The 16,339-nt window shown below is 47.7% G+C and overlaps 2 protein-coding genes across 7 annotated transcripts; one reads left to right on the top strand and one right to left on the bottom strand.

Annotated features, from left to right (window-relative positions):
• The first annotated feature begins 750 nt into the window (after positions 1-750).
• Positions 751-9,360, top strand: LOC120713134 (mediator of RNA polymerase II transcription subunit 15a-like). 6 transcript variants are annotated; one of them, XM_039999135.1, is made up of 10 exons: positions 751-1,025; positions 2,138-2,249; positions 2,532-2,661; positions 3,235-4,446; positions 5,101-5,171; positions 5,858-7,294; positions 7,774-8,115; positions 8,275-8,469; positions 8,570-8,658; positions 8,735-9,360. In XM_039999135.1, exons 1-10 carry the CDS (start codon positions 871-873, stop codon positions 8,934-8,936), a joined length of 3,945 nt encoding a protein of 1,314 aa, XP_039855069.1. In that variant the 5' UTR covers positions 751-870; the 3' UTR covers positions 8,937-9,360. The 6 variants fall into 6 exon arrangements, with proteins under 6 accessions (XP_039855069.1, XP_039855072.1, XP_039855070.1 ...); XM_039999138.1 differs by having other exon boundaries at positions 752-1,025; positions 2,532-2,640; positions 8,732-9,360; XM_039999136.1 differs by having other exon boundaries at positions 752-1,025; positions 2,532-2,646; positions 8,732-9,360.
• Positions 9,361-10,640: 1,280 nt separating this feature from the next.
• On the bottom strand, positions 10,641-12,997 carry LOC120713136 (putative kinase-like protein TMKL1). Its single transcript, XM_039999140.1, has one exon. The coding sequence runs from the start codon at positions 12,975-12,977 to the stop codon at positions 10,884-10,886; it is 2,094 nt and encodes a 697-aa protein (XP_039855074.1). The 5' UTR covers positions 12,978-12,997; the 3' UTR covers positions 10,641-10,883.
• Between the last annotated feature and the right edge of the window lie 3,342 nt (positions 12,998-16,339).

The following is a 16,339-nucleotide window of genomic DNA, read 5'->3' as shown; positions in this document are numbered from 1 at the left end:
CCGAACCGATTGCAAGGCGGCTTTTGAATTCAAATTTAAATTTGACCGGTTCCGACCGGTTTCCGGCCAAACCGGACCGGTATACCGGAACCGAACTCCACCGTTTTGGCCGGACCGGTCGGTAAGTAAAACCCTGGGCGGGGTGGGGTGGGGTGGTCATCTTCCTCCGTGCCGAGCCAAGCGTGGTCTCTCGCGTGTAGGAATGAAAATGGACGGAAATAGGCGGAAAAACCTCTCAACCATTTCCGTTTCCATTTTTTATTACGAAAAACGAGAGCGGGAGCAAAATAGCCGGGTACGGGAGCGGAAACGGAATATAACGGTTATGAAAACGGACGGAAACCGGAAAATCTACCGGAATACATTATAATTTAATCACCACTCATTTTACATGAATATAACACAAGACACTTCTTTACACAATCTATTTTTCAAAAATATAATCAATATTTCTTGTTTCCTACGATTAAAGCGTAAAATATATGTATTGATGTTGAGAAATATGAGAGGATATATGGTGTGTCTATTTATTTTTTTTCCGGATTTTATAAATACGAGAAAAATATAGGATTATCTCGACTAAAAACGGGATTCCGCAAATACGGACAGCATACACTCTCTCATGTTTTCCGTCTCATTTCCATATTTTTTCGTAAATACGAAAACAAACAAAATAAATATAGAAATACGAGCGGAACCCGACGGGATTTTTTCCATCCGTTTTCATCCTTACTCGCGTCGCGTCACTTTCCTCAATTTCTTCTCCCCCCGCCCGCGGCCCGCCTCGATTCCTCCTCCTGCAGCTGCTGCTTGCCGTAGAGCAACCGGCGATCCTTGGTCGCCCAACAGATCGATCCAAAGCCGCAGGCCATGGACGGCGCCGCCAACTGGCGCCCCACGCAGGGGGCCGACCCTGCCGCCGCCGCCGCCGCCGGTGGCGTCGACCCTAACGCCGCCGCTCCCGCCGGAGGCGACTGGCGCACCCAGCTCCAGCCCGAGGCGCGAAGCAGGATTGTCAATAAGATGTACGTTCCCTTCCCTTCCCCCTCACTGACGTGACGGGATGCAATTTCAATTCCTTTGCGTTCGATTCGATCCGTCCACACCTGCCTCCCTCCCTCCCTCCCTCTTTGCGTTCGATTCACCTGCCTACCTCCCTCTCCACTTTGATATGCCTACTATGTTAGGATAGGGTTTGCCGATCCATCTGTGCGCATGGCCCTAATGCTTCGTCTGCCTATTTCTACATATAATCTCATCGCAGATCGCTCACTAGTCATTCCTTGCCATCCAGTCCATCATCCTATCTAGATTACACAATTTCTGCCTAATTTAATTATCAAATTCGAAGAGCAGAAACTACTTGTGTGCTTGCTGCAGGATACAAAAAAAATTATAACTAGAAGGTCATGTCTCGACCATAAACACACACAGCGAAAGTGCTAACTTAGCCCACGAGCAACACGGGGTCGTCGCGGTTGGACATTTGGCTGATTTTTGTTTCAACCAACAAATTAGTTATTCCCATTAGAACGCCAGCCAGATATCCTAGGTAGACACTTGATGATGTAGCATTTATTGTCTCTGCTTAAGCATCAATATACCAGCCTTTGTGCTGTATACCCTTAGCTGGGTAACAAAGATATGGAAATATTTATACTTATGTTTCTTTACATCTGGAGGACTTGGATTCTGCTGATGTACTGGGAGAATTGATCGCCTGCACACGGTTTCAGCTCATGTTTTCCCCCTCGACCATGGGAGGAGACATTCCCACTCATTTCATTCTTTTTAGGTTGGCTTGTACACAACAATAACTCATGATTGTGATGAAAAATAATTAAAAAAATTATTTATTATTTCATGGTGCTTGCTGCTTGAAGGCCGAACTTGGTGCAGCGTCTGCGTCTCTATATGGCTGCCACTAAATTTGTCCGTTTTACCCTAGCTGCTTTTGTTCAACCATATGTCTGTGCTTTAGCTGTCCACAAATTCCATGCCACTAGTCTCGAGCTTCTGGCTCACTGTTTTTTCCCTGATAAGAGGCTTGCTGTTTGTTTGGACTTATTAAATGGTAGTTGGACACATTTTTCTTAGTATATCTCTCAATATATCGCATCTTTCATTATTTGTGTAGAATGGAGACTCTGAAGAAGCATCTGCCAGTATCAGTGCCTGAGGGGCTTAGTGAGCTTCAAAAAATTGCTGTGCGTTTTGAAGAGAAAATCTATACTGCAGCCACCAACCAGGTATTTTAACCTAAATCTACCTTCTGCATGCAGAATTAGAACTTTTAGTTATGGGGTGGGATCAATGATATCTATGAACAATCTCAAAACCTTTTAGGTCAATTTTTAGGTTCTTGTAGCATCTTTTTACCATCCTAACATAAACGATGGAGCAATGCATATATACTATGTACTGATACCAGGCCTTCTGGTACCAAAATATTATGGGTCTATGCACCTAGTACTTATTAATTGTATTAATGCAAAGCTACATCTTATTTACTTTCCTTTTGTATCACTCAGTCTGATTATCTGCGGAAGATTTCTCTGAAAATGCTGTCTATGGAGAGTCAGACAAAGACACAACAGAACCCTGGAAATGCTCAAGTGATTCCAAATCAAACCCCCCCAGGTCCAGGTACCATGCACCAATGTACAACAGACACCCTTTTGTGATATTGATGTATTTGCTTCTTAGAAACTTGATCACAATCAAGATATTTTTGCAGTAAATTCTTTTTTCTAAGAAAAGAGAGAAAGGAAAGAGGTCCCAAGTTGAGTCTTGAAAAATACCATAGTTTTAAAAATACCATGGTTTTTAAAAACTAGAAGGTTTGTTGCATCCTAACACCCAGTAGCTCTCCGAAACCAATGTATTTTGCAAAACCGTTGTATTTTTCCAATACTTCGAAAATATTTTGCATCCAAACAGGCATTAGATGCTAATTGTTACTTAACGTAAAGTGATGCATATGCGTTCTGAATGATTATACCATGGTAATTTTCTTTTGAGATACAAATCAGTTCCTAATTGTTTTCAGTATGCTTTCCTTGAGTTCTTTTGTTTTTATCTGTAATATGTTGCAATGAGTTCTTCTGTGTCCCGCAAAATGAAGCTCACTTTCTCAGTTTTTTATCTGTAATATGTTGCATTGAGTTCTGTGTTCTTGTTGCAATTTTAAAGTAAGTGTTCCTTGTCTTAACGATGGCATATTTTCTAAAACAGCGCCTGGCCTTCCTCCACAAGGCAGTAATCCAGCACAGTCAACAGCTATCCCATTGATGTCTCAGCAACAGACACGGCAACCAAATGCTTCTACATCTGTTCAAGGTTCTCTCCCTAGTCTTGGTCAGAGCTTGCCGGGTGTCAGCCAGACATCCACGTTGCAGAACATGTCTGGAATGCCGCAAAACACCATGAACAATGGTTTGGCACAGGGTACTCCACAAGATATGTATGCTGCACAAAGACAAATGGCAGGTAGGCAGCAGCAGCAGCAGCAAGCACAGAATCAGTTAATTTATCAGCAGCAAAAAATGTTGATGAACCAGAAATTGCAGCAGAACTCACTCATGCAACCACACCTTCAGCAGCAGCAATCTTTATTGCAGTCAACACAGCTGCAATCTTCACAGCAGGCCATGATGCAGATGTCATCTGGCCTTCAGCCTGGGCAGTCCACCATTTCACAAACGCAGCCCATGGCTATGCAGTCCGCTACTCAGAGCGGCATTCAACAGAATCCTTTGAACTCAGTACAACAATCTGTGCAGTCATTACTCCAGCAGCCTACACAATCTGTAATGAGGCAGCAGCAACATCCACAGTCCTCCATGCATCAGCAGCCTTCTTTGCAGCAAACTCAGCCAACTCAACAGTCCAACATTCCTTTGCAACAACAGCAACCACAATTAATGGGCCAACAGTCAAATTTACAACAAAATCAGTTAATCAGTCAACAGAATGGTGCTGGGCTACCGGTTCAGTCAAATAATCTTTTGAATATGCAACAGACGCAGCAGATGTTGAACCAGCAATCAATGCCCTTGCACCAGCCTCAACAATTGTCCCCCCAGGGAAATATGTCAAGTCTGCATCAGCAGCAGCAGCAGCAGCAGCAGCTTCTTGGAACTGTGCCAAATGTTTCAAGCATGCAACGAATGCATATGTCAAATAAGGCAATTCAGCAACCAGAGCAGCAACACCATGCTCAGCAGGCATCGATGGGTTTGATGCAACCTCAGTCTCAGCAGAACCAGCTTCAGCAATCTCAACATATGATGTCACAGTTCCAGTCTCAGCCTAATCAACTGCAACAACAATTGGGAATGCAACAGAGACTTCAAACTTCAGCTGGCATGCTTTTGCAACAGAATAACATTGATCAAAAGCAATATATTCAGGCTCCGAGGGGCCTTCAAGAAGTTTCATCCAGTAGTAAGTTCCTCATATACTGTCTTTGCAGTCTTTTACTATTGTACTCCTGTCTTTGTAGTCTTGTACTGTTACTCTACCTTAAAAGTTCCCTGAGTTCTTGTGTAAGACTTTGGGCTTTTTTTTTCCTTGAAGCTAAGGTTGTGTTATGCTTACCATCATTTGTTGCTGTAGCTCTACAGATATGAACAAAACTTTTGTTGCCCACTTACAGTTTTATCCATCTTAGGGATCTGAGATTTCTTTCTGTTTAACTTTAGTATCTTACGGCAATATTTATTCTATGAGAGCAAGCTTTAAATTGCTAGGAATAAAAAAAAAATTGGGGATGTCAACTATAATGAGGTGCAGTTATATACTGTAAGTCCACAGCTTGTTATTTTGACTAGGTCGATCTTCAGTGTTTTTTTCTTCACCAAATGTGTTCCTCATTTGTGTTAAGTGTTTCTGTAATTGTTACTCTGCAATAATTTTTCTTGTATTCTAATCTTTAATTCAAAGTTGTGACTTCTTCTCCAGTATTAAGCATGCAAATTTCCGCACTGTTTGCATCTGGTTCCTTTTTTTTTGTGATTGGTTCCATTTTGTTTTAGGTTGCTACTTGATTGCTTGTTCATTGGTGTCTTCATTGTTTTAACAATCTTGCTTTCTATGCAGCTTCTGTGGATTCCACTGCTCAAACTGGTCATCCAGGTGCAGGTGATTTGCAAGAGGAGATATATCAAATGGTAAAGCATGTTACAATCCATTAGCATTGTCAAGCTTTTACTTGCAGCTTTCTAATGTTTGTTGAAGAAGAGTGCCAAGAATAGGTAGATCTGTAATTCAACTGATTGAGATTGACCTATAAGATGTAATAACTGACATCGTTGAATATATGTTAGGATTTTTGCTTCCTGCCTGGTCCTAAATTCATTATGCTGCTTTTCTTTTGGTATCAATATTTCCTTGATCATTAATTTCGACCTGCACATATTTAGAAAACGCATTATTTGCGAACGGGTGCCGAACCGGACTGGTTAGGTGGCCTCAGTAGCACTCCTCAGATCTTGGGTTCAACTCCCGTGGGAGCGGATTTCAGGCTGAGGTTAAAAAAAATTCCCCTCGCTTGCCTACATGCCAAAGCATATGGAAAGTGTTCCTGGCCCGCCGGCCCGCTCTCACACGGGCAACGGTACAGGTTACGGCACCCCTGGGGCAAGGGTTCGGGGGTTTTCTCGACTTGCGTGAGAGGTCTTCTATTAGCAAATGCCCTGGGGCTGTCATACCCCCTGCAGGTCGAGTTTAGAAAACGCATTATTCCTTCTATTGATGCCGCAGTATCTTTTCTATTTTTTTGTGTGCCAGCCATGATTGTAACTTAATGGAATGCCTTGGCAACCACTTTATCGTTTGTTTGTTTATTTGTGCACAGATTAAGAACTTAAAAGACCAGTACTTTGCAGAACTCAATGATTTGTACAATAAAATATCTATGAAGATACAACATGTTGATAACCACATGCCAGCTCAAAAGTCATCAGACCAGTATGAAAAGATGAAGAACTTCAAAGCATTGTTGGAGCGCACATTGCACTTCCTGCAACTTAACAAGAGCAGCATTCAGCCAGGTTTTAGAGAAAAAATCCCAATATACGAGAAGCAAATTGTCAATATCCTAAATTTTCAAAGAAGGAAGCCTGTGCAGGCAACAGGACAACAACAGTTTCAGCAATCTGTTGGGCAAGCTCCTAGCTCTAACATTTCACAGCAACAACAGGCTTCAGGTTTGCAGCAGCATGATAGTCATACTAATCAGATGCCTCAAGCAAGTTTGCCTAGCATTAGCACAGGAGTACAGTCCTCTGGTGCACCTGGCATCCAGCATGTATCTGCGCCTCAAGCAACAAACTTTGGTGCTCCAACAACACAGCAAAATGTCACAAATGCACTGCAGGCTGGCTCTAATTTGGAGAGTGCCCAAGGAAATAATTTTAATCATGTTCAGCATGGTTCAATGGGTTCTACATTGCAACAGGGAAGCACTGGTCCCATGCAGGGTGCAATGAATGCACAGCAGCAGTCCAGTAGTAATTTGTTATCCATCAATGCGATGAGTACAATGCAACCTAATACCAATTCCATGCAACAAAACGCAGGCTCATTGCAGCAGCTAAAGCAGCAACAACAGGAGCATCAGATTATGCAAAGTCAGCAAATAAAGCGTCAGCAGATTATACAACACTTACAGCACCAAAAGCAAATACACCAATCACAGCTACCAATGCAGCAACAATTACAGAAACAACAGCAGCAAGGACAGATGCAGGTCCCACAGCTTTATTCTGGAAATGATATGAACGAGCTAAAGGTTAGGCAAGGACCTGCAATGAAATCTGGAATGTACCTGGGTCAACGCAACTATTATCAGCAGATGAAACCGGGTGGTGCCTTTCCAATTTCTTCTCCACAAAACCTCCAAGCATCATCCCCACAAATTTCACACCATTCTCCTCAGGTTGATCAGCACAATCTGTTGCAGTCTCAACTCAAGACTGGAACACCACTGCATTCAGCTAACTCACCATTTGTTCCATCTCCATCCCCACCTGTTGCCCCATCTCCTATACCAGTGGATTCAGATAAACCACTCTCCAACTTATCATCACTTACTAGTACTGGGCAGGCTGGACATCAGCAAACTTCCCTTCCACCTCAAACACAATCAATAGCCGTTAACACACCAGGCATATCTGCGTCACCCTTGCTAGCAGAATTCACAAGTGCCGATGGAAGTCAGGCTAATGTACCTACTCAAGTTCCAACCAAATCAAACGCAGCAGAAAGGCCCCTCGACCGCTTGCTTAAAGCAGTCAGTATCTCTCCAGCTTCCTATTTACTTTCTTTTGACAATTGTTTGGTCATACTTTTCTGAATGTGCTGTTGAATGCATATTATGCTTATAAATATCTAGAACATTCTAGCACAAAGAAAATGAGGCTTCAAATTTTGGCTATAGAAGTTTCGAATATGCCTTTTCCCAGCAACCCATCTGTACCATGCTAGCTCTTCAAAATATGAAAATTACCCTAGTCAAATTTTGTTGTACTTTTGGCTCTTGATACTTGTTGCATATCTGAAAGGTGAAAGCATGTGGAGCATAAGGCTTTATAGTTAACACGGTTTCTTATTATACTTTGTAATCTAGGGCTGAAAACCTGTTCTCCTTGTATGGCAATAATAGACATAAGTCATTGACACCCTCTAAAAATTAGTTTTATTTGATGATATATTGGAGTCTGCTAATATTTTCTTCATATGCTTCATGTTGAACTTGGTGTTGCTATGCAGTTGCGAACAACACAGCGCCAATCCCTTACTGCTGCAGTTAGCGATATAGGTTCTGTCGTGAGTATGATTGACAGGATCGCTGGATCAGCACCTGGTAATGGTTCTAGAGCTGCCGTGGGTGAAGATCTTGTCGCTATGACAAAATGCCGCTTGCAAGCCAGGAATTTCATAACCCACGACGGGAGTGGTACATCAAAGAAAATGAAGCGGGACACTAGTGCTATGCCTCTTAATGTCTCATCGCCTGGAAGCGTCAACGATAGCTTGAAGCAATCATATAGTGTGGAGACTCCTGAGCTGCAATCAACTGCAACCTCACGTGTCAAGTGTCAAAAGGCTGAGGTGTGGTTCTCCCCATATTTTTGTAGATAAGCTATGCAGAGTGCAATAGTCCTTCATTAACTTGCATATTTGTATCTAAAAGGGAAATGTTGTTTATCTGGTATCTAAAGCGTTGCCTATCTAGTGTTTTGATCCCGTATCATGCGCATCGTTTTGCAGGTGAACCATGCTCTAATGGAGGAGATTCACGAGATAAACCAACAGCTCATAGACACAGAGCTCCATGTCTCCGAGGATGATGCTGAGTCATTCGCAGCTACATCTGAGGGGGCTGAAGGGACAGTCATTAGATGCACGTTCACTGCTGTTGCTGTTAGCCCCAGCTTGAAATCCATGTTTGCTTCGGCACAGATGGTGAGGCAGCCTCGTGTGATTTCTCCTTTTTCTTTTTTGTTCAAGGGTCTGTGCTGGCATTGGTCGCCTCATTCTGTCGTATTTTGAAATTGTGTGGCAGAGCCCGATTCTGCCTTTGAGGTTGCTTGTTCCTGCTAGCTACCCCAAATGCTCCCCGGTGCTCCTAGACAAGTTTCCAGATGAACAGAGGTGCGTTGTGGTGTGGCATCATATATTATTGTGTATGGAAGGTGGCGATTGATTTTGTATATTGCGGCTGCAGCAGGAACTCAGACGACCTCTCTACAAAGGCCAAGTCAAAGTTCGGCATATTGCTCCGCGGTCTAGCAGAGCCCATGTCACTGCGAGAAATCGCAAGGACATGGGATGCCTGCGCCCGCAAAGTGATCTCCGAGTACGCCCAGCAGACTGGTGGAGGCAGTTTCAGCTCGAGCTACGGTTGCTGGGAAAGCTGCGTAGGCGCTTGATGACACCGGCGGGCCTTGGCGACCGAGTACATTTTATTTATCATGATTATCATAAGTATTTGTGTTGAGAAAGAAAAAAGAGAAGGGTTGTCTGCCTGTTGTATACCTCCTTGATGTCCTTGTGGTATTTTCAGTCTCACACCCAGATATGAATATGATTGTGTACAGGACAGGATAGGACAGTGTATGAAGCGAGCAGTGCACGGTGCTTTTGCCTAGTCAGGCAGCAGCAGCAGTATCATGCGTGTGCCTTGCCTCCTTGCAATAGGATACCCATTGTGATAGATGTGACTCATGGTTATCAGCAAACTAAACATGCATGTACTGTGATCCTAATTAAGGTCCTGTTGGGTTGGATGATTCTGATGGAGAGACCTGACCTCAGGATCAATCAGAACATATAAAGTACTACGTATGAGGTGCAGCACATGCTACAATTGAGAGCTACGTGCAGATGGGAATTGTATGCATTCGCGCATAGTTTTCGTTGTTATAATCCGCATTGCTTAATCCTACCAATCTGGTTCCTGTTGGGAGAAAGGAATCTGCTGCTGCTGCATAGTATGTTAGGAGGAGCAGAGACCAGATTTCAATGTTGATACATCCATTGCATATCGAGAGAGATCTTTCTTGTCGCCTCCCTCCCCAGTACCCAGGGATGAATCTGTACTGCATATCATGATGACAGAGGGCAAAGAGGCATGATGGCCAAGGAAGGCTTTGGGGGGGGGGGGGGGGGGGGGTAAACAGGCATCGACAATGGATTTGCACTGTGTTGAGCAACAGGTGTCGTGCATGTATTGCTTTGGCTTTCGAACAGGAATAGAAGTGAGGCCCTGTTCTGTTTGGTTCCCTGAGCCTCAGGAAGTATTAGGAAATTTTGGCCATTAATTACGGTGTTAAATAAAGCTAATTTACAAAACTATCTCCAGAATTCCTGCGCTAGAAACTCTGAAGAATCTAATGAAGTCTTTAACCGCATGATTAGAAGATGATTACTGCAGCATCATTGTAGTAAATTATCAATTAATTACCGTTATTAGATTTGTCACGAAAAATTATACTCATTCTTAAAAAAAAATTTCTCAACTTATGTGCGCTAGAAAAACGAAACATAGTTGAAACACACTGTAGTCATGCGAATCCGCTCCGTCCGTCTGCCGTGTTGCCATCCTCCGTCCCGTATGGTACCTGACTACCTGTGCTGCAGCAGCCTGAGACAGCTATGCTGCTTGTAAGTCACCACTGCTATAGTTTCCAAAAAACTTCCTTCGCTACATATCACATCGAATTTTCGGACATGTACATGAAACAATAAATATAATTAAAAAAATAATTGATTATATAGTTTAATTGATTAGTACAAAATAAATCTTTTAAATCTAATTAGTCCATAATTAGACATTACTCGTCAAGTAATAACAAAATATACTACATTATTAAAATCCAAACTTTTTTACCAAAACACACTCACTTGGCACACACAGCTTTGCCGAAGATGCAAGAGTGGAGTAGCACTGCAGCAGTCTGTGCAGCTGCAGCTCAGGGTGTGAACAAGCTTTTGAGAGAGAAGGAAGAGTGTGCAAATAGGAATCCCTTTGTGCAGTCTGTCAGCCCACTACTCGTCTGCCGGCATCGCATCGCATCTCCAAAACGACGATACTCCAGGTGTAGAGGACTCCTAGCTTGCTTGAAAGTGGTAGCTTGATAAGCAATTGGGAATCGTTGCTTCCCGTACTAGCGTCAAATTAATTAATGAACTTTTATCTCGTCTAGTTTAGTTTACTTCGTTGCGCAACCCAATCTCTGTGATTATACATCCAGAGTTACTACATTTATAAGTAGTAGTAGTAATTAATTTGCAAGCTCTGATAGATTGCAGGTGTCGCTCGCTCTGATTCCAAGCCCTGATGAGAGTGAATGAGCTGAAGCTGGGATGCTAGGCGGCTAGGCGGTGTTGGGCGTGCCGGCGTCGCTCCTGCTCTCCGCCGGGCTGTAGAGCGCCGAGCGTGTCTGCAGGGTCCTGCTGGGCCGGCTGTCCTCCAGCTGCCGCACCACCTCCGCCATGGTCGGCCGCGCCGCCGCCACCGGCGCGCAGCAGCCCATGGCCAGCTTCAGCGCCTGCAGCAGCCCCTCCTCCGCGGGGGCGGGGCTCGTGCGCAGCCCCTTGAGCAGCTCCGCGTCCAGCACCTCCTCCAGCGCCGTCTCCTCCAGCACCGCCACCTTCACCGCCGCCGGCAGGTCCGCCGCCGGCTTCCTTCCCATAAGCAGCTCCAGCAGCAGTATCCCGAAGGCGTACACGTCCGTGCGTGCGCCGCACCTCCTCATGGAATGCAGCTCCGGCGCCTTGTAGCCGTCCGCCTTGGCCGCCGCCAGCACCGCCTCCGCCGCCGCCGGCACCAGCAGCCGGTCCACCGCGTGCTCCGCCAGATGCGCCACGAAGAGGTCGTCGACGAGCACGTTGGAGGAGCGCACGTTGCCGTGCGCCTCGCCCTGGGCGGCGTGCAGGTACGCCAGCGCGCGCGCGGCGCCCAGCGCGACCTTGTGGCGGCGCGGCCACGTGAGCGGCGGGCCGCCGGCGTCGCGCTCGTGCAGGAAGCCGTGCAGCGTGCGGGTGCGCGGGAAGTAGTCGTAGACCAGCAGCTTCTCGCCGCGCCGGCCGTGGTAGAAGGCCCTGAGCGGCACGAGGTTGGGGTGGCGCGCGCGGGCGATGCGGCGCACGACGGGAGCGCAGGAGGCGGCGTCCTTGCAGCAGCCCTCCCGGAGCAGGCGCAGCTCGATGGTGCCGCCGCCGCCGGCGAGCTTGGCCTTGTACACGGTGCAGTGGGCGGCCTTGTCGACCACCTGGCCGGTGGCGTTGAGCACCTCGTCCAGCGTGAGGTGCTCGCCGCCCTCGAAGACGAGCAGCCTGCCATCGTCGTCGGCGGCGGCGTCATGGTCATCATCCCCTCCTTGCGCGTTGGCATCATTATCTCGCCGCCGCCTCGAGGTCCACCTCCCCTGGGCCCAACCGATGGAGACGGAGGCGAGGACGACGGCAGCGGCCATGAGGCCGATGACCATGGCGGCGACGCCGCGGGAGCTGAGGCCGGAGGAGGACACGCACTGGGTGCGCAGCGGCGGGCCGCACAGCGAAGGGTGGTTGCCCAGGAAGGCGGCCTCCGTGAAGCGGGCCAAGGTCGGTGGCAGCTGGCCGGAGAGGTTGTTGCTGGAGAGGTTGAGGTCCTGGAGGCGGTCCATCCCGGCGAGGGCCTCCGGGATGGGCCCCTGGAAACGGTTGTCGGCGAGGTCGAGGCGGCGGAGGCCGCGGAAGGCGGTGAGGAAGGAGGGGAACCCGCCGGAGAAGCGGTTGGCGCCGAGGTCGAGGACGCGGAGGCTGTCGCAGGTGGTGTTGGGGCCGGCGGGCGGCGGGACGGCCCCCGCGAGAGCGTTCCCGTGGAGGCGGAGATCGGCGAGGCGGTCGCAGAGATTCCAGAGGGAGGTGGGGAGTGGGCCGGAGAGGCGGTTGGACGAGAGGTCGAGCGCGTCGAGCGCGGGCGCGTTGCCGAGGTCGAGCGGGACGGGGCCGGTGAGTTGGTTGGCGGCGAGGTAGATGGAGGCGAGGGCGGAGAAGGCTCCGAGGTCGGGCGGGAGGGTGCCGGCGAGGGCGGCGGCGGGGAGGCGGATGGAGAGGAGGAGGAGGGCGGGGTCGCGGGCGAGGGAGAGATTGGCGCGCGCGGCGGCAGTGTCGCAGCGGAGCGGGCGGGCGTCGGGCCAGGCCCAGCGGAGGCCGCGCCAGAGGCAGAGCGGGGTGGAGGCGTTCCAGGTGGCGAGCTGGGCGTTGGGGTTGGGGCCCTGCCCCTGGAGCGCGGGCCTGACCTTGGCGAGGAGGAGCGCGGCGTCGGAGGAGGCGGCGGCGGTGGCGAGCGGCAGGCAGAGGAGGAGGAGGAGGAGGCACCACGGATGCAGCATCATGGAGCGGAGGGGAGCTGCGTGGTGTGGAAGAGGAGGGAGAGCGCTGGCTGGCGGTTGCCTTGCATTGCAATGGGGAAGGCAAGGCATTGCAGTTACGAGTACTCAAACTCCCTAGGGAGTAAGGATGGCACCTGCGGATGTGGGTGCGGGTTTGATGAAAACCCGCCCGTAGGCAAACCCGCGGGTTGGAAAAAACCCGCCCGCAGATAGACCCGCGGGTGCATTTCTACACCCGCACCCGCACCCGCGGGTTTCGGGCGGGTTTCGGGTGCCCGCGGGTGTGACAAAAGATATAATAAAAATGCACAAATCTTTTAATTTAAATAATCAAACATTACATTTCTATAAGTAATAAGGGCAAACTAACAACAAATTCCCAAATTCAAAATATTAACGACAAACTAACAATAAATCTATAAATTTTTGTGCTCATTTTATAGTTAGAATAGTTGGAATAAGCCTTATCTAAACATGTTGGTTTAGAATTTCTTTGTTTGTGGATGGGTGCGGGTCCACCCGAGGGTGGAATCTCAAACCCGCACCCGTCGGATCTAAAATCCGCAGATAGCCGCATCCGCGGGTGCAATTGCCATCCCTGGGAGGGAGGGTCCCCCCACCCCACCCCACCCCATCTGCCGCGCAGCTGCTGCCATTATTGTCTGTCACGCACAGCACGAAACAGCAAGCAAGCAAGCACAGGTGTGAAACGAAACGCAGCAATGGATGGTTTTGTCAGCAACAGCAACTCGCGGTCGTATCGCCTGCCCCCCTTTGCCGCGGGATTTCGAAATGGGAGGGAGGGCCCAATTGTCAATTGATTGATGGTTGATGGGAGCAGCAGCAGAGTAGGGAGCTCGTGAACAGGGCAGTCTCAGTGTAAGGATCATAGCATGTCATAGTTATTAAATACTATAACACATCAGTAAAATTACTGATTTGTCAAATTCGTTTTGACAGCCGAGTGTTTTTTCGCGAGACGAATCTAATAATGCTAATTAATTCATAATTTGCTTCAGTGATGCTACAGTAACCATGCGCTAATCATAAATTAAGATACCTCAATAGATTCGTCTCGCAATTTAACCCCAGAGTTCTGTAGTTAGTTTTATAATTAATATTTATTTAATATTTCTAAATACTAAAAAATCTCTGGTGCTTTTTTTAAGTCCCTGTTCCAAAACACCCTCTAAAATAATAAAAGAAAACGAATGCAGTAATCTCCGTGCCACAGGACGCGTATCTTGCTTGCACCTCCATCGTGTACAGTAACTACTCCGTAGCTCAGTATCTTGGTCAACAAGACAAGACCAGACCCGTATCTGGGCACATGCAGGCCGTGCGACCGCACAGGGCCCCCGAATTCGAAGGCCCCCCAAAATATTAGGTATATGTTAGATATAGTCATGTAAACACTTTAATTTAGTTAATTGTTTGACCCAATTTGTGGTAAAACATGGCCAAAATTACTCCTAAAAGATAAATCATCGTAGGCGTATCACTTGCCACTTTTTTTTACATGGGTGCTGTTCGGGGTCACGTGTGTGATCTCAAGTGTACATGTCACAGCACCCCAACCTCTTCAAGATTCCGTGTTTTGGACATAAAATCGGCCTAATAAACCATACCCCTCAATGCTTTGTTGCTAGAACAAACTTTTTTTCGGAAAAAATTTTTTGTTGCCCAAACAATAACAATTGTTCCAGCAACAAAAAAAAATTTCCGGAACAAAAAATAGTTATTGGGCCTTATGTGATGATTTAACTATCAGTCACACGTGTGACTTCTAACATTTGTGTTTTCACATAGCACATCGCGCTCGTGTGACTTCTAACATTTGTGCTTTCACACATCATATCGCGCTAGCCGACTGGTATCGCTTGGTATTCATGATCCTTCGCTAGGCCACCAGGCCCCAGTCCATTGTTTCGCACAGGGCCCCCGAATTTGCCGGTACGGCCCTGGACAAGACAAGAGGAAATTGGCCATCGCCTTGGAATTAGGGCATCAAACCTTACAATTTACTTGTCCATTAGTCGGTCCTCCTTGCTTGCTTGCTTCTTTCTGCAGTGCGCTACTACTTACTTGTCCAACGCAACAAGACATCGTTGCCTAAGCAAAGGAAATGGCTTTTCTGATGCAGCATATGCATCGCAATCTGCATTGCATGCCTCCTTGTCTGTCTCTTGTCCTAAACTGGGCTCACTGCTTGATGATGTTGTTACTGCTGACTGTTGTGCCTTAGTAGGAGTATTACGTTACATCATCATCATCGTCATCACAATCATCATTATTAAAGTACTACAGTACTAGTACTTGGCAAAGCAAAGCATAGTTTCCAGATGCTCATCATTAAAGTAAAAGTATGGCCTTTTTTTCTCTCACCAAAGTCAGTAACGATTTTCTTTGATCAGACTGCGTCCGTCCGTCCGTCCGTCCGTCCGTAGGAATGGGGGGACTCTCTCTCTTTTTTTGAATTGAAATGAAAAGAAAAAAAAATCCGCCATTTCCATTCCCCGTTACCGGGCTTCGGGCTGGGCTGCTCCCTCTTGGGCCGACTCTTCCTTCCTGGGTGGGTGGGCTTCTTTTTCCTTGGTCCTCCCCCTTCCTTTTCCGGCTCCTCTTCCTCTCTGTCCGGAGACAGAGACAGAGAGAGAGAGAGAGAGAGACATCGAAGTCCGTCGCCGGCTAGGGTTTCGTCCGATCCGACTCAGAGTCAGAGTCAGAGCCGGCGCGGCGCGGCGCGGCGATGAACAACTCCGCCTCGCCGGCGGTGGACTGGGGGGACGATTCCGCGGGGGAGATGGACTCCGAGGACACCGCGGCCGCCGCCTCCATGGGCATGGTCGGCATCGCCAGCATGATGGAGGTCGACGCCGACGACCGCCACCCACCGTCTACCGCCCCATCCCTCCCCATCGATGCCGACTTCTTCAACGCCTTCCCAGACGACTTCGACGACCAAGACCTCGACTGACCGGCCGACCGACCAATTAGGCCAGGTCGCCAGACACAGCTGAGCCGCCGGTGCAGGTCAGGTATCCCTCCCCTCCTCCTCCGTGTCCTTTTAATTTGCCAGTTCAAGGCCCCTCCAAGATCTAGGTAGCCAGCCCACCATTGTGTATCGAATTTGTGTGGCCAACACGCACAACCGGACCACCACCTATATCATCCCAAATGTTCAGCGGCATAGTCTTGTGTTCATATACTATTATTATACTGCGTGCCTATATACCCCACTATTATACTGCCTGCTGGTAAAATAACATGTACCCTGTGCAATTTTTGCATATAATTAGAGTATCGTCCATTCATAACAGGGATTCTGTGCCTATGTGTGTTATGATTTTTCTTCATAATGGGCTGCTTGTTTTACTGGATGAACATGAACCCATCATCCATAAATAAATAGGCCGCATCTCATATAGTCCCGCAATTTGGTAAGGCTTTTG

Source organism: Panicum virgatum, chromosome 6K (genome assembly GCF_016808335.1).
Source record: "Panicum virgatum strain AP13 chromosome 6K, P.virgatum_v5, whole genome shotgun sequence".
Lineage (NCBI taxonomy): Eukaryota > Viridiplantae > Streptophyta > Magnoliopsida > Poales > Poaceae > Panicum > Panicum virgatum.
The sequence above is the reverse complement of the archived record's forward strand: the minus strand, read 5'-3'. Positions and strand labels throughout refer to the sequence as shown.